Below are 20387 nucleotides of genomic sequence, written 5' to 3'. Positions count from 1 at the left end.
TAGTGATTTATCCAGAGAAAAATAAAAGTATGCCAATAAAGCATTTCATATAATTCATTTCAGTTTTGACACTCAATAATTTTATTTTTTTTATAAAAGGCCAGTGTCCTCTTTTCATTTAAATAAAATGATAGCTATACCATTCCATTCTTTGCCCCTACTACTTTTAATCTTGTTTTATACTGCTTGGCTGATGATGATGGCTAAAAAAAGGCAGATCTCAAAGAAGTGGCATAAAAATGATGTCTCTAATTGCTTTTATTTTAAATATTGGGTTTAAGTGGTATGATAGAATTTAATAAGATTATGCCTTGTAAGTTTCTTAAGGTCACCATCAATAAATCAGTGAGAACAAAATGCAGCATCTATTATTTGAAATGAGGAATTAATGATTTATAAAAAAATGAAAATGCTTGACTGGAGACCAAAAGTTTGATAGTGTTCATCCTAATCCCTTTAAATGTGTGAATTTTTATTTGCCAGATTCATTACTTTCCCATATTTGGTGTTCTCCCTCTTTAGAGAAAGAAGCATATTTTATCACTTAAAAAAATAAAGATCAGCTTTAGAAAGGTATATAATGAAAACAGAATGTGTCACTTAATATTTTGTTATTATATTCTCCCAGTATCTGACACATAGTAGGTATTTACAAATTTTTATTGATTTGATTTTCAAATCAATCACTCCCAAGTAGACTCCTCAAGTGAACTCTAAAATGACTTTTCTTATTCTTAAACTCTTTTATTTCAAGTTTCTTTAAGCTAGAGAAAGTAAAAGGAAGGTTTTTTTTTCCCCCTGACCTCCATAACTGGAAAGAGCATGGCAACCCTATCCCAGAAACTAGAGAAAGGATCAAAATGAAAATATTTCAGTTTTTATGTGTTATACATTTAATACTATTTATGGGGCAAGAGCATAAAAACACAGGATCTTTCATATTTGTCATAAATAGAATGAAGGGTCTCACTTCTCAGCAACAAGTATTTTTTTCAAGTACCTAAGAAAAGGAAAGTAGAACTAAGATATCACTTACATCAGTTTGTTTCCTTGTAATATTGCATTTTTAAACTGAGGTAAAATTGGAATTCCAACAATTGCCTAAGCACCATATGCTGAGTTATCATCGCCCAATTTTAATATTTTAATGCCATTCATTTATCTCCCATTTGACATTCAGTTTTGAACCAGGAAAAACCAATTATATTCATTTCCTTCAAACATAGGTAACATGAGATTGCCATACAGCTAACAGTTTTCATTGACAACCCAAAATGTTAATGGTGCTGGTTTTCAAATGTTTAACTTTCTTTGGAAATGGAAATCAGTTCAAAATCACCCACACTTATACTTGAGACCAAGAAACTGGCCAGAATCCTGAGAGATTGTATCAGTCATTTATATCTTACTTGATTCAGTACATCCAGTTACTCCCATCTAATAACCAGAAAAAAAAAAACTGCCAGAGCAGTGAGCATATGATATTATTGATGGCTTAGGATATTTGTAAATCACTCCTTTTAGAGAATACTTGGTCAGGATCACTAGATAGAAATTCTGACTTTGAATTTACTCTGATGATTGTATCCAGACTGGGGGTAAAGTACAGCATTAGGGTCAACAGCTATTTATAAGTTGGTGTCTTTTCATTCTTTTCATGTATGTACAATTTTCCTATGTGCTAGACACCAGATTGAATTTTCACAGCAACTTGAAAGCAACCATTTAACTGGCTTTTAGAGCACTGGATTTAATAGAATGTCCAGTCTTTTATTTCAAACTCTCTCAACTTTCCATGGCCCCAAGTGCTACATTTAGAGGTATAAACACAATGGAGGAGTTTTAAGTGAAGCAATTCCAATTTACATTTTGTTTCCTCCTACCATTTTCTTCTAACAATGTCTTCGAATTCAAGCCAGCAGTATTTCATGTTGGTATGCCAAAATAGCTTTGGCCTGTCAAAATGTTTTATGACAGCTTGAATAAAGAATCATCAGAGACCCATTTGAGATGCAGAAGGTTACCTCCAATCTAGGCCCCCTATCACACAGAAAAAAAAAAAAGAAAAAGAAAAGAAAAAGAGAGAGAGAGAGGATGGCTCATTCTCCATCTGCCTGCCTGAAAACACAATATAGGAGGTTAACCTATTGTTTTCTTCCCCTCTCTCTTTCTCTCTCTCTCCCCCTTTCTCCCTGTCCTCCTGCTTCTTCTCTCTTTTCTCTTTCTATCCTCTCTGCTTCTTGTCTTCCTCTTTTCTTCTTGTTTTATTTTTGTTATTCAGCTTTAGTGACAAATGAACATCTGTCAGTTCTATAAACTGCAGCAAAAAAATATATAATAATCAAATTTGGATAAACAATCAACTTCATGAGGACAAACCTAGAGTTTCAAAATTATTCCATTCTTTTCTTTATATGTTTCTATTTCATTTTTCATTATGCTTTTATCTTTTTTGAAAATCAAACAATTAATTCAATTCCACAAGCATTTATTAAGCACCTACTATGTACAAGGAGCTTAATAAATGCTTAATATCATTTGATGACATAAACACACTTAAGTTGTGGTACGATATGTATGGAAATACATTATTTCAAAAGCATTAAGCTTTAATTAAAAGATTATTCAGTTGCTTCCTTAAACAATGGAACTACTGTTTAAGTTCTGACATATTTTTTTTCATTGCATTAGTTGACCAAACAGTATGCCAATCATTTTTATCTACATCTTTAATCAAACACTTAGATTGGGAACACATGATTATGAATGGATTCAATTTAAACTTGTCACAATCGTTATTTGTTACCTGCATGTACTGGGTATGATTTAAAGATGATTTTTATCCCTAAAGCCCTATGTGGTTTAAAATATGGCTGACTTCAAGGAGGACAATAGCCTCCTTCCATGTAATAGTTAAGATTTGCCAGAGCCCTGTGACAGAAAGATCACTGGAATTGTATTCCATGGTGCTCCCCTCTAAAATTCCCCCCTTCCTGACGATACCTGGTCACCAGATCCAAGGTGCAGCCTGAATTCTCTTGTCATTTGCCCAGCCATCTACTTCACTTTGTGCTCTGTAGATCTGGCCTCAATTGCCCTTGAAGCTGGAGTACAAAGTATGTCTTTTGTGTATACCGCTTTGATTCTGTAATCACAGCCACTAGCAGCTTGTATTAATTTTATGTAAATGTCAAGAGTGGTTGAACTTTTTTATATACAAATAAACCAAAAAGCAAAAGGAAAATGTCTAAATTATTTTAATAATTGCTGTCAAAGAAGTAAATGAACTTTGAGTTAAATTTTTTTTTCATTTTCATATTATAGGCATTTTGCCTGCTACTTTTTTTGTTGGTTTTTTTTATTACCAAAATGTGCCCGAGCCAAATTCAAGGCATCAGGGACATAGAGAAAACTTTCTATACTCTGGCAAAGTTTGCCATGATAACAGAGAATCTGAGTAGTCACCAAATCAGATGTGAAGCTTGCCAGAATATTTTGGTAGATATCTTTTTTTTTTCATTCACTAGGAAAAGAATGCAGTTTAGCCCTGTTTGAGCTGGATCCCAAGCTTGCCCATAGCTCCAGCATACTGAAGTAGTCTGTTAAAACTGCTCTGAATCAGGTGGTGTGGCTGCAAGCTCACTGTTCCAAGGAGCACTCTGCATAATGAAATTCCTGGGCTGACTGCACAATAAGTGCTTTGCTTCATCACAGTCATGCTTTCTTACATCATTACAGTTAAATTTCCAGGCACCAAAACCTACATTGACCCTGAAACCTATGAGGACCCAAATAGAGCTGTCCATCAATTCGCCAAGGAGCTAGATGCCTCTTGTATTAAAATTGAGCGTGTGATTGGCGCAGGTAAGGCTGTTGTGGCTTCCTTATTCAGCTGTTCCATTTAGCCAAGATCGAAAGTCATACATCATAATGACAGGCAAATAATTATGCCTCACGTATAGAACTTTTGCATTTACTGAAGCTGTTGGGAGCAATGAACCTGCACTTAGAAAAATCTCAAGAAAGTGAACCATGTGGCATAAAGAGCTCATATACTTTTGCTCTTTTGTTAGCTTAAAAAACATTGGAATTGTATAGATGATGAAAAAGTAGCTGCAACTTGTAGCACAGGAAACAATTTGGTGGCACATTAAAAAAAATTCAAAAAGTCCCTCATTATATTTGTCAGGGATATAAATTTAATTTACTTCTTTGAGCATCCACCACCTTCTGAGGACTTCCCATTTCAAATTTGTTTCATGTGTGCACAAGAATATAACAGATATATTTATTGTTCAAGGTGTGTAGTGAAATTGGCTATTAGTCAGCTACTTTCTAATAAAAAAAAATTACTTTAATTTTCTTAGGAAAATGTTATTTCATGAAATAAATAGATGCCTTGAAACCAGGATCCTGATGTCTGGCACAAGCTGCACACATGAATTACAGGCTTCTTGTTAAGATTTTTTAATAAAGCTTTAGCTTTCAGCTTTGGGTGGGGGGTGGAGGAGGTAGGGACAGTGGCAATGTTGAGAGTTCCCTCATATGTTATTGTGATTTTTATATGACCAGCATCCAGTCTAAAAATTCAACTTTAAAAAAACCCAAAATTTTTCTAAATATTCCATTGTTTATATCAGAAAAGGAACTATCACATAGATTAGGATAGTGAGGATGTGTGAGTGGACAAAATGTCCCTCTTTTAAAATCACTTTTTGTTTGATTTAATTCACACCTTCCATTTCACAAATGGCTTCATTGTGTTTACATTATTTTCAGACCTGAGGATAAAAATCAGCCAGTAACAGGGATGATGTCCATTGTTACCTAGACAGCTTTGCAAAGCTATTGAATAGAAATAGCTACTTTAAGGGAAAATGTGTGATTTAGAAGTTTGCTCCATTTACTTTTCAAGAGTGAATGTGACATGGAATGAGTAGCGATTTACATGTATCTGCCTACTGTTTTACCTCAGGAGAGTTTGGAGAAGTCTGCAGTGGTCGCTTGAAACTCCCAGGGAAGAGAGATGTTGCAGTAGCCATAAAGACCCTGAAAGTTGGTTATACAGAAAAACAAAGACGAGATTTTTTATGTGAGGCAAGCATCATGGGGCAGTTTGACCACCCTAATGTTGTTCATTTAGAAGGGGTTGTCACAAGGGGTAAGTACTGCTTAGATCTTTTATTTGACTAATGGACTGAATGACAGAAATTGCTTTAGTGTATGCATGGTCAGAAATCCAAATTATGAACATATTTGAATTCTTTTAATGGACTTTCTCTTGATGTCTAACTAAAACAATACCTGTTTAATGCTACAACCTAAGGGGAAACAATAGGAAAGGGGTATGCATGATTAAGAAATGAAGATATTTTATTTTACATTCATACATCTGTAAGTATATAAACACATGTGCATATACAATTTTTACTTTCATTTTCTAAAAAAGGTCATGCAAAAAAAAAGATGTATTTTCTTGGGTCTGTACATATTATCTAAAGTGTCACTTTCTCTGAGTTCTGTTCTCACAGCAGGAGTCAAGAGAACACACTGACATTTTGATTTGTATGGTTTAATTTTGTGAATCATGACCATGCTCTATGCAGACATTTAAAGAGTTATTAGAGCTTAGTAACAGTGCTGGAGGCATTAGAAACACTCATATCTAAACTATTCAACCCTAAAAAGAGCAACATGTGCTTTATACACACATATGTATGCACACAATGGCACTTCCAACATAGGCCACAGTTTCTCAGAATATACTGTTCTTCCCCCCACCCCTTTTGCTTTTTAGGGAAACCAGTCATGATTGTAATAGAATATATGGAAAATGGAGCCCTCGATGCATTTCTTAGGGTAAGTAACTTAAAATACACTGTGCTTCAAATAGACTCTGCATGTTACCAACTGAATGTCACAAACTATTTTTTTCAGTGTAAAATGTGAACATTATAAACATGAACAGATCGGGAATTTATATGAACAAAATCAGATTAAACATCAGGGGACGAGACAGCCTTAAACTAAAGCTTTTCTGAATGTTTAAGTGGTACAATGTGGTAAAGCAAAAGTGGTTTTCATTACTGTTAGATATTGAAGTTAGGAACAGATACCTGAAGCCCTGTGGAGGGAACACATGAACACATGCTATAAAGCAGCATTTCATTTGTTCAGGATGGTGAAAGTCATCATAAAGATATCTGAAATAGAATGTTGGGAGAATTCTAAGAAAATGAGAAAAATGACAAAACAATATGGTGATTTCTGGTAGAAACCACAATATGACTAGGGTGAGCCTTTGGTTATTTTAACAAGACACAAAGGCAATGCAGAAAATGTAGAAATGTTGTACAAATTGTTTAAAATAATTTAATATGATGTGGTTTGTTTCATAAATAAGTTCTGAATATTTTCTGACTCTTTACTCCTAGTAGTAGTTACATGCCTTTATTCCCAATACATCCATTAAGGTCAGCTTTCAACTATAGACAAGAATGACAGGCAGAATTTTCTTTTTATTATAATAAAAACCAGTAATAATAGCTAGCATTTATTTATCTCTTTAAGATTTACAAAGATGTTTTTTTCAGATACTCTCCCATTTGATCCTTACAAATAAACCTAGGAAGCATTCCTATTTTACAGTTAACTGTCTGAGGGTAGATTTGACTCCAAGCCAGGAGCTCTATCCACCATACCACCTAACTGCCTGTACAAAATCTAGTACTAAAATAATTATTTTAACAATAGCTGACATTTATTTGTTGGTTTTCAAATTTTCAAATTGCTTTTCTCATAACATTGCTGACCCAGTGGTGTGAAATATGAACTGTAAGTATCATTATCCTGATCTAAAGCTGTTAACCCTGAAACCCAGGCAAGTTAAGTGATTTACCTCATTTTACTTATTTAGTAAGTGGTGGAACTGGCACTCAGACTCAGGTCTTCTGACAACAGTTTTAGGACTCTTTTTATTCAACTAAGCTGCTTTCTATTTTATATTTTTCCCCTTTTTTAGGATAAGGTTGTTCAGCCCAGAGGTGGTCCTTCATCTTCAGTCACTCCACAATTCATGCCCTAAAAAAAGAAATCATAGGACTATAAATATTTCTGGATTGGAAATACATGCCAGGCCTATAAGCTATAGAACACAAAGCCTATTCCAGATCCTAATTCCCCAAACTCCATTTTACCATAGCTCCCTAGAGGGTAAGCAGCCTTCTTAGATGACAAGAAATAATGCAAACCCAGTCACTGCCATTACCTCCCATTCCTATGCTTATATGTTTAAGATTGAGAATAGGACTGAATTAGACTTAGAAGCCAAGCAGAACTTCCTTCTCTGCCCTTTCAGCAAATTACTCTTAAAGCATTATATAGTTAGAAAGAATTGTCAATAAAAAAAAATTAATGTGTGTGTTTGAAAAAACTCTTATCATAACACAACCTAGCAATTTGGGGATATAAATGGGAAACATAATATAATATTTGTCTTTGTGCATCTCTTTATCCTATTTTGGAATCTTTGTGCCTAATTCAGTAGAACAATGCTTTTTTAACAGCTTTTACATTTGTCTGTGGTGGGCTTTTTTAGCTGAAATTATCTGCCTTGGGTATTGACAGTGAACATATGATTTTCCAAATTCCCAATATATTCTGTGTTATCTGGATATAGTCTATATATCTGATAAGCTCTAAGTTTATCCTTTTACGAGTGTCTAATATGCTATAGGAATTCAATAAATAATTAATTATTCCTCTGACTAGAGAAGATGGGTTTAGTATACAAAAAATATCCCATGGTGACATTTTCCCTATCAAAGTCAAGTTAAGTGGATTTCCACTCTTGCCTTTTCTGCAGAAACATGATGGGCAATTTACAGTCATTCAGCTTGTAGGAATGCTGAGAGGGATTGCTGCTGGAATGAGATATTTGGCCGATATGGGATATGTTCATCGGGACCTTGCAGCCCGAAATATTCTTGTCAACAGTAATCTTGTTTGCAAAGTGTCAGACTTTGGCTTGTCCCGAGTTATAGAAGATGATCCAGAAGCTGTTTACACAACTACTGTAAGTAGTTTTTTAAAATATGCTACTGTGCTACTTCCTTCATAGTTTGCATGTGTAATCCATATTTCCCTATTAATTGAAATGATTTTAAAATCATAATGCAACAATAATCATCTAGAAATGGAAGGACAAATGCATGTTTTTAGAAATAATTGATCTAACAATCCATACATTTAATTAAAGGTCAAATGATTTTTGGACTCAAATATATTCAGAATGTTTTATGAGGATATCTATATAAATACCATATACATGCCCATAATTCAATCCATAATGACTCCTTTTTACAGTCAAAATAACTAAGAAAGCATTCTACTTTAAATGATGATTGTCAAGCTTGTTAGTGATGATTTATAGATATTGTTATCTTTTATTCTTTTAATAATTTATGTCACTACTACTACTAATATAATTGTATGAGACAGCAAAAAATATCCTCTATTGTAACAGAAAGATAGGAATAGGTACTAGACCTCTGAATCCATTTCATTGGTATAGGGAAGCCTGGATGAGAAAAATCCATCTACCAATGCAGGTAAGCATTTTTTCAATAACCTAAGAGATTTGCCTAGATTTCTTTAAGAAATAAATGACTTGTTCAGGGTCATCCAGTCAATATGTGTTAGAGGTGCTCAATTTGAATTTGTCTTCAGATCCAGCTCTCTGCCCTGCACACCACACTACCTCAATAATTCTCAATAAAGCTGAAATCACACATATTTGTTTTCAGAGTTCCCTCATATCCACTGTCAAATTGGACCTTCAAAACACTCCTACCAGGAAGGTATATATTATAATCCATATTTTATTCCATTGAACACGAAAAGGAGACTCCGCATGAAATTTTATTTCATATTATTACAAATAGTATTTTTAACTTCAGTCTTGTCACTCCCTTCCTTCCTCCATTCAAGACAATCCTCTTGGTTCTAAGTTTTCTTTGCCTGTTCCCTATAAATGGAATGCTTTGCCTCTTCCTGGCTTCCTTGAAGTTCCAACCAAAATTCCTTCTATGGGAAGTCTTCCCAAACCTTTTAATTCTAAGGCTTTCTCTTCTTTATAATTGTTTCTTGTTTATTCTATATAAAACTTGTTTTTACACATCTGTTAATTTGTTGTTTCACCTTTAAACTGTAAGATCCTTGAGGGCAAAGACTGTCTTTTTCTCTTTTTGAATGTTAAGTTATTTTATTTTTTTCAATTATATGCAAAGATAGTTTTCAACATTCATTTTTGTAAGCTTTTGAGTTCCACATTTTTGCCCCTCTTTCTAGTCTACCCCAACCCCTTGAGAGCAAATAATCTGATTTAGGTGATATGTGTACAATCATTTTTAACGTATTTCCATATTACTCATATTTTTAAAGAAGAATCAGAACTAAAAGGGACAAAAAAAAACATAAGAAAAAGTACCCAAAATCATAAAACAAGTTTTAAAAAGTGAAAAATAGTATGCTTTGGTCTTCATTCAGACTACACTGTTTTGGCATTTTTGTCTCTTTTTTGCATTTCCAGCATTTAGCAAAGTATTTGGCACATGGTAGGTTCTTAAGAAATGTTTATTTATTGACATTGATTTATGGACGTGAGTAAAATGGATAGGTCATATGCACAATCATTTATAATTAATTGCTAATCTCTTTTTTTAAATAGGGTGGAAAAATCCCAGTACGGTGGACAGCCCCTGAAGCCATTCAGTATCGAAAGTTTACATCTGCCAGTGATGTATGGAGCTATGGAATAGTTATGTGGGAAGTAATGTCTTATGGAGAGCGGCCTTATTGGGACATGTCAAATCAAGATGTAGGTTTTACTCAGGCCCAGAAATAATATGCTCACATATATTTATGCTTATGGTGAATTGTATGCTTTTAGAGATTCATAAATTATAAATCTAAGACTAACACAAATGGAAAAATGGCACAGTAGCCTAGTTTTCTTTTTAATATATTAATATATAATTAATTTCCTAAAATAATTTTAGGTTTTCTTTTAATAGTGGTTTAGTAGTTGTCCTATTTTTCTTTGGATGTCATGCATGATTATAGTCAGTTCATTCAATCTCTCAAAGACCTAGATAACTCACTAAAACTATCAAGTCCAAACCACTGATGTCTAAAATTTTATAATCCCAAATTTCAATTCTTTTTGGAGGAAAGAATTTCCATATAAGAAGCTTAATATATTAATAAAGCCATAGACCTCTGCAGGAAAAAAAGAAAAAGATTTTCTATATATTATTTTAGGTGGAATTTTAGTAACATGAGTATTCATGTTTTCTTCATCCTCTTCTATAATGAATGCAATACTGAACAGAAAAAATATGCATAGAAAATTCTTGATTGTTTCTCTATAGATTAGGATCCTGGTGACATAAACCTGAAAATCTCCTGGTTTATTAAGATTGAGAAAGTGCAGCTCAACCTTGCACCCCAAAAGCCTCTCTTTCAGGAACGTATTCAGGGAAGGATTTCAACTTTATTCAGAGAGCTTGTTCTACTCACATAGGTGAAATAGGAAAATCAGGATAATTATCTCAAATCTACTTAATTTAGAATGTGAAGGGCAAGTTTTGTGAAATGACCTCCTTTAGAATGTGCAATACAAACTTTATTTGCAATTTTTAAACTAACTGATCAAGTTCACAGTTTATTATTCCTAGCTATCAGAAAATGTCCCATATTTGGGTAGGAAGATGATATTTATCTATCTATCTATCTATCTATCTATCTATCTATCTATCTAGATGCCTTAATACATCTACCTAGATAGATGCTTTACTCCATATTATTTTAAAAAGAAAGGAATTTCATATCTGCAACTTTATCAGAAAAATTGTAAATTTTGAAATTTGACAAATGAAACTATTCATTACTTATTCTTTTCTTAATTACTGATTAGTTAGCTTTTATTTTTTCCCATGGAAATCAACATTTTATGACTAACACATGTGTTCTTTGCATCGACATTGTGGAATTAAATCATAGTTATCAGAGGAGCATTTGGAATTTTACTGTCAGTTTTATATGAACATACAACATATTCAGTTGAAAAACCAGTGTATTTATTCAATTTCCAACAGATGCTTCTTTTTTAAATTTTATTTAAGTCTCTTGACAAATATTTTAAAGTCTCTTGAAAGAAGAAAAACCATTAGACTGAAGATTTATAAAGCAGCATATTAGTATGAATGAATAGGAATTGTTCCTGCAATTTAGTATAGGAGCATCCCAATGAAGAAACTTCTCTACTGCACTGCAATTTATACTCTTAGAGCATTGCCTTGGGGCACATAAAGATTAAGTGACTTGCCCAGGGTCATTTGTCAGTATGTGTCATGGCAGAATTTTAACCTAGGTCTTCCTGACTCTGAGGCCAGCTCTCTACATACTACCCCCTGGCTACCTCATAGTTAGAGGAATATATTACCACTGTAATATACATAGTTTGTTAGGGGAAAGTGTTGAATGAAGTTCAATCAGAAAAGTCTTCATTTATTTGAATTTTGTGGAAGATTTTTCTTTTTTTTTGTTCTTTTACATTTTTTAAAAAGAAAGAGAAATTAAGTAACGCATTAGATGGGGAGATTATTCCAAAAGAATATGCTTAAAGGCTCCATTATTGAAAACAAGCCAATTCTTTGTGAGATAGTCACCAAACCAGAATTTCATGACTTCTTATTTTAGTAGAGAATATTAATTGGAGGAGTTGAGAGGGGAAGAGAAATAAAAAAACCTAAAGAGATGAGATGTTAGTTAGTATAATAAATGTTTATTAAATGTCTACAGTCTGCCAGGTACTATATGCTAAGTAGTGCTAAGAACCACCAATAAAAAGAAAGGCAAGTGACAGTCCCTGCTGATACAATCTAATGGGTGAGGCAACATGAAAGCAACTATATATATAAATGTAATATATACCAGATTAATTGGAAATAATAAAAGAAAAGCATTAGAGTTAAAAGGGATTACTAAAGGTTTCCTCTAGGGGCTAGAATTTAACTAGGACTTCAAAGAAGGTAAAGAGGGCAGAAGAAGATGAGAAGATTGGTGAATGGCCTTTTAAAAGGCAGAAGAAGGAACTGCTAGGTGGTGCAGTGGATAGAGCACCAGCCCTGGATTCAGGAGTACCTGGGTTCAAATCCAGCCTCAGACACTTAATAATTACCTAGCTGTGTGGTTTTGGGCAAGCCACTTATCCCCCATTGCCTTGCAAAAACAAACAAACAAATAAATGAATGAATGAATGAGTGAATGAATAAAGGCAGAAGAACTTAAGGTTTATGCAAGAAAGCCATAGGATATCCCTGCAAGTACCTGAGAAAAACAACAAACTAATAATAAAATAATGCTTTAGCAGCTATATCTGTGAGAGATTGCATGCTGGCAACTCTACAAAACTGATGCCATAGTATTAAGCATAAGGAAGCAAAAGCATGTACTAGAATAAAATTGAAATAGTTTCCTGATTCCATAATGATATTTAGTCAACAAAAACAACACACTTTCCAATAATTAATATTTTAATTTTGTGAGCAAAATCCTGTTGGTATTTTCAAAAAGTCATATAGATTAACAAACTGAAGAAAAAGAGCATTTTAAGTCAGTTCAAATTTTTTTTTGGTATTTTGAATTGAGTGATCGACATGAAAATCCTTTTTTTAAGATAAAAAGTATAAATGATGAGTCAGTTTGGCAGAGTGCAAAGTTGTTAATATTTGACAGGTCTCAGTGTCAAAGATTTCATGGACTGTCAAAATGTGGGCAAACAAATCCTTGGGGCAGAGAAAGAGAAATATTTACATTCCCTAGACACTCCATAGAGTTTCATTTCTTTTGACACCTTCCTTCTGTAGTAGATCCAAACATAAAGGGGTCTGACAGGAATTTAAGATGACTAAAATTCAGTGTTTACTTACCTTTCAAAAAGGAATAATGAAAAGGGCTAAATTTAGAAAATTAATATCTTCAAATTTAACATTTTAATTCTACCAAGTGGAGTTCAAAAAAGTTTATTTTAAATATTTTTCTTGATAAAAATTTGCCCTCAAGAAAGTTTAAAATTAAATGTTTATTTAATGTGCTTCAAAACTATTATAAATTTTGATTGATAAAATCATTTATTCTAGTGTCCATAAGTGACATTTTGCTTCATTCAAGAGCAAATGTCTTCAGGAGAGAAAAAGAGGAGTACAGAGACACATAGCATGATGGATAGAATATTAATGTTAGATATGAAGTTAGAATAACCTAGTTAAAATCTTGCCTTTGATATTCAATAATTCTGAGTTGTCTAGTTGTTAATCTTCAAGGTGTCCCATGAAACTCAGTAGGACTTTTCTACTATGTCATAGTCAAGTTATGATCTCCACTGCTAGAGGAAGTTTCTTTACTGGGAGTCCACTATGCTTTTGAAATTAAGTGTCCTTCATTTAAGTTTATGTTATATGCTCGCATTCACACATGCATATGTAGCTTACATTACAAATACACAAATGATATATTTTAATTAATGTTAGGTCATAATTTTAATAATATTATTCATTTTGATACTTCATATTTCATATAATATGTGTAGTCATATTCATTTTAACTGTAGCTAGGTAGTCTCAATATTATTAGCTTACTATTCACAAATATGGAAATTTAGCAGTTATCTGTTTAAATTTAACTATTTACAGACAAATTGGATAATTAAGTAAAAAAGGAATCTACTCTGGAGTATGATATATCTATTTTTGATTAGCTAAGTTAGCTAGCTGATCCCTGTACTCGGTGCTACGTATGGTTCCTTACCTATTCTAGTAGGAGATATCAAGTATTATAGTATCAGTTTTATTCCAAATGTTCATATGTAAGTAAAGAAGTCAGAATGTACTTTCCCAGAAATCAATATTATGAAACTTACTTTGGCTTGCAGAATGGTCCATAAAATTTACTTAAAGTGTAATACAGCTGAATTCTTGTTTCCTGATAAAATTAATAGGAAAAAAATGTTAAAAGTAAGGCAGAAAACAGTTAAAAAAGAAATGTATACACACATATATGTATATTTTATTAATTTTTAAAAGATAACAAAAGGTTATGCTTGAAAAACTGCTCTAGGTAGGTGAAGCCTTAAAAATAGATAGAAATTTTGGATATTATGAAGGAAACTTCTGATCATTTTAAGACTTTAGAGACTAATTTTATTAAACATTTCTCTTCAAAATTTAGCCTTTCCCTTTTTTATACAACCTGTACTACCCTTCTGCTCTCAGTCATGCTTACTTGCAAGCTATATTTTTGCTCACAAATAAAGAGGAAGCAATGGAAAGAGATCATTCAGAACTAATAGAGCAAGAATGAATTGGAAGAGACAAAGGATATCAAAAAGGATTACAGGGAAATGATTTGGGGAAGAATTAGCTGAGTTTTGAGTGATTTAAAAAAAAGTCATGGAATTAATTTTGGTGAAGAAGAAGAAATGAAGCATTGCAGAAGAATCAGTGATTGATACAATTCTATATAATGACCCCAAGTTCCTTGACCAAGAGCAGCTTTCATTCTGTCTAGATCAAGGGAAAAAGTTTGAAAATAAAAAAAGAGAAAGTAGAATGGGAAGTGAGGTTAGAGAGTTGGTCAGAATATGAATTCTTCTGAGTTGGTGTCAAGTTCTTACAACTCCTTATTGTCATGATCCACAAACCCTTGTCACTGAAATGATTTAGGAAGGGGAAGTGACTGAAGATTTATTATCATTGATTCAATTTTTAATATGTCAAACAAACTCTTCAGTGTTCTCCTTGGTCAATAATCTTAGTTCATCTGTAATTTCTTGACCTTCTTCAAGGCAAAACCACAGGAATCCTGTATATCTCCCAGGATATCTTTCTAGCCAGCATGGGAAAGAGAAGGTTTTGTTGTCGTTGTTCCCAGTTGTTTCAATCATTTTCAACTCTTTGTGAATCCATTTGAAATTTTCTTGGTAAAGATACTGGAATGTTTTGCTATTTCCTTCTGAAGATCATTTTACAAATGAGGAAACTGAGGCCAGCAGGGTTAAGGATTTTGCCCAGGGTCATGTAGCTAGTAAGTGTGGGAGGCCAAATTTGAACTCAGTGTTCTCCACTTTGCCACCTACCTACCTTAAGGAGAAGGAGCTACTGTAGAAAAAAGCCAAAAGTTCAGTGATAACCCTTAAGTATCTGTGAGGTGCAGGGTATATATGGTTGCTTCAAGTAGCAAGTTTCTCAAATCAGGGGAAAGAGTATTGAATTTCTTAATTCAATTGTGGAAGAGATAATGATAAGATTAATTCAAGTTTAGTTAACCATAGTCTGGGGACATAAGAAAGGATAAGCCCACAGCATAAATACAGGAAACTGGACCCCAAGGAGGCAGATTCAAATTAATTGCCAAGAAGAAAATAATAAAGTTTTAATCAGGCAAGAAAACAAGGGTCTTGCACACAGTAGGTACATGATACAATACCTAAATATTTGTTAAATTTCAAGTTTCAGAAGAAGCAATTAATATGTATAGCAGATTGTTTTACTTAAACATTAAATTGAGTGAGTGATATGCCTTCAACCAATTCATAAAGTTACTAACGGTTCAGATACAGTTTCACAGTCAGGAAGTTTTATATTGATTAATTATGGGTTTGAAGCAACTCAGTAGCCCAGTGAGATAGATACATAATAATCATCAAGAAAACCCAGGATAAGAGAAATAACACCAATGGACCCACAAGGAGGAACATGTAGACTTACTGAAATAATCACAGTTGGCATTTAGAAAGCGCTTTAGAATGTGCAAAGCATTTTAAAAATGTTATTTAATTTTATCCTCACAAAAACCATGGGAGGTGAGTTCTATTTTTATCCTCATTTTAAAGTTGAATCCCCAAGATTGCTGACCCAAACTTAGAAGTTCCTCAGTCAGTTCTCCAGACACTATAGGATGCTGTAGACAAAGTATGAGGTGGGGTAATTTGCAAATGCCAACCTTAGAAGCCTTTTCTTTTTCTTAAAAGGCAGCTCCAGATTGAAAGAAAAGAAGGCCCTAGGGAAATTAGTCACAGCTGCTGCCTTCCAGCCATACTCATATTTAGGTACTCAAAACTAGGAAATACCTAAATTTTTCTTTCTTACTATATGCTTACTTAAACTTATTTGATTTTGTTTTTTACCAACCATGGTTTCCAGGAGCTCTTTGAGGGAAGGGACCTGTTTTGTCTTTGTTTGTATGCTTGGTACTTAGCATTCGATACCAAAGATAATTGATGCCTAATAACTGCTTTCTGAGTGACTTTAGATTGCCTAATTTGAAGCAGCTTCAGTGCTATCTCAAGGTAGACCTTCCTTAGTAAAATTATTTAAAGAAGTTGGGGGAAGAAGTCCAAGAAGAGCTTCCCTTAAAAATAAGAACAACCAACAACAAAAAATTCAGTCTCATTTATGTATCATTCAAGAACATGTTGACCAGGGCATGGCTAGGTGACGCAATGGAAAGAGCACTGGTCCTGGAATCAGGAGTCCCTGAGTTCAAATCCAGCTTCAGACACTTACTAATTACCTAGCTGTGTGGCCTTGGGCAAGCCACTTAACTCCATTGCCTTGCAAAAACTAAAAACTAAAATAAATAAAATAAATAAAAAACATGCTGAACAGCTCTTCCCCAATAATTATTAACAAAAATAAAATCCTGATATTTAAAACTCTCATTCCCCAAAGGGGAAGAGCATTAGATTTATTGTATCAGTACCTTAACTCTCTGGGACTCCTTTTCCTCATTTGAGAAGTTTTGATTAGAAAGATGATCAAGAGGGGCTAGACAGTGGATAGAGCACCTGCCCTGGGGTCAGGAGTACCTGAGTTCAAAGACACTTAATTACCTAGCTGTGTGGCCCTTAGACAAACCACTTAACCCCATTGTCTTGCAAAAAAAAAAAACCTAAAAAAAATAGATGATCAAGGTTCAGTCCAGCACTAAATTGAGGATGTTCTCTGATAGGAGGGTGCTTTCAATGTGAATAAAAGGGGTACCCAGAGAAGGCTTTGGATAATTTTTAATACATACTTCAGATTAGTAACCAGGAAGTTACTTAGAGCAATATTCTTTCATGATATTTTTTCTTGATTTTGTCACCCCCATCTCTTTGAATGTTGCTGATTTTTAAAGTTTTTTTTCCTGTTAAAGAAACTTAATAAAGTTGCCTTCCCCCAAGTCCCACTGAAGTGTTATTGAAAACTTAAACTAGGTCAACAAATAGTTTTGTGATGACTAGCTTTCATGAACAAGATAAATGAGAGTAAAGGTAACAAGGGCAAGGTCTGAGCTAGTTCTTAAAATATTGCATTAGTAATCAGTTTCAGCCTTTGAAAAAATAATCAGTGCTTGGCTAAAATTCATTTTCTCATTAATAGGTGGTCATTAGTTTCCATTTTTATTTAGCACTTACCACTAAATAAGAATTTTTCATCTTTCATGTAAATGTGGAAAAAATTTTACATTTTTGATCATTTTTCTTCCTCATTTCTCAATAACACTTATGGTCATGCTAAGATTATTCTATGCAGGGTGATTTCTTTTTTACTTTTGTAAGAATTTTTTCATAGCATATGTCAAAGGAATTGGTCCTTTTGTGTCCCAATGGCCTTTAAAAAGGTACAATGTCATTATGTTAGTCATTTCTGGGTCCTTGGGGAACTATCTAGAATAAAACTAGCTTGGAAAACTGCTAAATAATGTTGCTTTAATTTCCTTGCTGACTTTTTATTGCACGTAAGGCCAGATCCATCCAAATAAAAGTACAATTATTTGAGTAATTCAGTTCTAACTCTGTATTCTTCCTTATGCTTCTACTCTCCCTCCCCCCTACCAAAAAGAAAAGGATAAAAGGGAGAATATCAGAATTCCATTAGCAATTAAGTTTCTGGGACATTTAACTCTTGTCTTCTCTTTTCCTATCTATTTTTAAACTACTTGCTTTTGAGGCCTACATTGAACCAAGGCTCTGTTTTGTAGTTCAGTCATTCCTATAGCTTCTCATCTTGGTGCCTTCTTGCTATTAATAGAAACTTTCAGCTGATTCCAAGAAAGACTTTCTTAATATTGACTTCCAATTGCAATCAGAAGTTGCGATTTCTGGGATCCTGGAAGAGAAAATGAGAGAAGTGAGAAGTCTTCAAGTATTATAAGGGATTAATGTGGGAAGAGTATTAAATTCAATCTACTTGGCCCCAAAGAAAAGAAAACATAGGACTTTTAAAAAAGAAGTTGCAAAAATATAGATAAAGGCACTGTAAGGAAAGACATTCTAATAATTATAAGCACCCCAAAGTGCAATGAACTGTGTCCTATGTATTTCCTTCACTGGAGGTCATCAAAGACTGGATGAATATAGAATATAGTGCAATATTGTAGAGGGAATTTTTGCTTAGAAATGAGTTGGATTAGGTGATCTCCAAAGTCCATTTCAACTTTGAAATCTTGTGATTCTGTGACTTCTTGGATGAATTTCTAGTTTTGTGTATGTATAATCACATACAGGTAATGTCTATATCTTTGACATTTCATTTATGGCAGGATAAAATCAATTTATCTACCCCATAAGAAACAATTGAATCATGTAATTAGGAAAAAATGCAAAAGAAATTTTTTTTTAAAGATTAAAGCATTAGGTTGTATAAACAGAAAACTATTGAAATAGCCCAGGACTGAGATGATTAAGGCCTGAACCAAAAGGATGCCAGTGTTGAAGGAGAAAAGGAAAAATTTAACTGTCTGATTTCCCTTCTTTTTCCTAATACACATATGTGTACCATATATTTGTGTGTGTAACACACACACACACACACATATATATGTATATATATATATATATTTACATATAGATACCAAGTTCACTTCATGCTCATGGACTCAGTGTATTTATAAATTTGTTGAATATATGTAGAGTTTCATTAGGTAAAATTGAAAATATTTCTAAATAAAATTATTTTTTCATAAATTAAAAAATAATAGTATCATAGGTTGTTATCCCTTCTTTTTTTTTTACAAATGAGGAACTGAGCCCCATGAATTTAAAATTATATACTCAGCTAGTAACAGTTCTTTTACTAAAAGTCAAGTTCTATAACCTAGTCTGGTATACATACTTTTTTCCTTGTTTTCCCCCGCTCTAAGAAAATATCCTCTAATGTGAATCTCTCTTAGGGTAAAATAATTCATTGATAATAAAAAAGGAAATTCAGAATAGGTCATTAATTCATTTAAGCCACCCCAAAAATGGCATTTAGTGTAGTGTAGTTAAACATTGTTGCTTATATTTCTTGTTAAGGATCATTTTAGTCATTACCGTACTATATATTTTAGAATTATTAGGTTCTTAGATTTCCAACAATCATATTAAATTTATCTAGATCTCTGCAGGTAGTATATAGTAGATGAAAGACCACCTTTGGATTTAGGAAAACCTCAGTTCAAATAAATCTGGCTTCTGTCACATATTAGCTTTATGACTATGCAAGTCCCTTAAACATTTGTGCCAGAGCCAGACTCTAAGATGGTGGGAGAGATTCTCCAAATCAAGAGTATGCTAAAATAATGAAATAATTATTGAAAACTCTACCCTTTATACAGTACTCTTGTCATCTTTCACAATTGGCTTCCTTTTCTCTTTGACTCATTGAAATTTTTAAATAGCATAGTACTATGGAAGGAAAGGATTTATAGTCAGTCACAAGAGTTTGGCATGTCTCACACTTTCATATTGCCCAAAACTTGTGTGGCCTTAGAACAATCATTTTCCCTCTCTTGCATTGTTTCCTTACTTTTGTTCCAAAGATGGGGCTGGGGGGACAGGGGGGAACCAGATGGATTCCAAAAAAAAGTCCTTCTATGGCTTTAAAGCCATAATTCTATGAAGACAATGTTTTTAGTCAAAGTGAAAATTGTGAGGGATGGCTAGGTGGTGCAGTGGATAGAGCACCTGCCCTAGAGTCAGGAGTACCTGAGTTCAAATCCGTCCTCAGACACTTAATAATTATCTAGCTGCGTGGCCTTGGGCAAGCCCCTTAACCCCATTGCCTTGCAAAAAACAATTTTTTTTTAAAAGTCAAAGTGAAGATTGTGCCTTCTAAGCTCTCTGTCTCTCTTTCTCTGTCTCTGTCTCTGTCTCTCTCTCTCTCTCTCTCTCTCTCTCTCTCTCTCTCTCCATTTCTCTTTCACAGAAGTTTCTATCTAGAAACTTCATGATCCAACTACTATCTTTAATCTGTTTAAGTCTTTTAAATTTTAATGCTTATTCTTGAAAATCAGCAAATATT

General features: G+C 33.5%; 1 protein-coding gene across 7 annotated transcripts in view; it reads left to right on the top strand.

Annotated features, from left to right (window-relative positions):
• The window catches only part of EPHA7 (EPH receptor A7), a 220177-nt gene that overhangs the window by 189345 nt on the left and 10445 nt on the right, over positions 1–20387 (top strand). For 2 of the 7 annotated variants that reach the window (XM_074187180.1, XM_074187183.1), the window contains exons 10-14: positions 3739–3864; positions 4976–5161; positions 5798–5859; positions 7865–8074; positions 9728–9877. In XM_074187180.1, coding sequence (XP_074043281.1) covers positions 3739–3864; positions 4976–5161; positions 5798–5859; positions 7865–8074; positions 9728–9877 — 734 coding nt within the window. Of the gene's footprint in view, positions 1–2281; positions 3708–3738; positions 3865–4975; positions 5689–5797; positions 5860–7864; positions 8075–9727; positions 9878–20387 lie in introns of those variants that run through there. The other 5 variants (XM_074187182.1, XM_074187181.1, XM_074187186.1 and 2 more) reach the window with 3 other exon arrangements.

The sequence above is a fragment of the Macrotis lagotis genome, chromosome 5, assembly GCF_037893015.1.
Source record: "Macrotis lagotis isolate mMagLag1 chromosome 5, bilby.v1.9.chrom.fasta, whole genome shotgun sequence".
Classification (NCBI taxonomy): Eukaryota; Metazoa; Chordata; class Mammalia; order Peramelemorphia; family Peramelidae; genus Macrotis; species Macrotis lagotis.
This window is presented reverse-complemented; position numbering and strand designations above follow the sequence as displayed.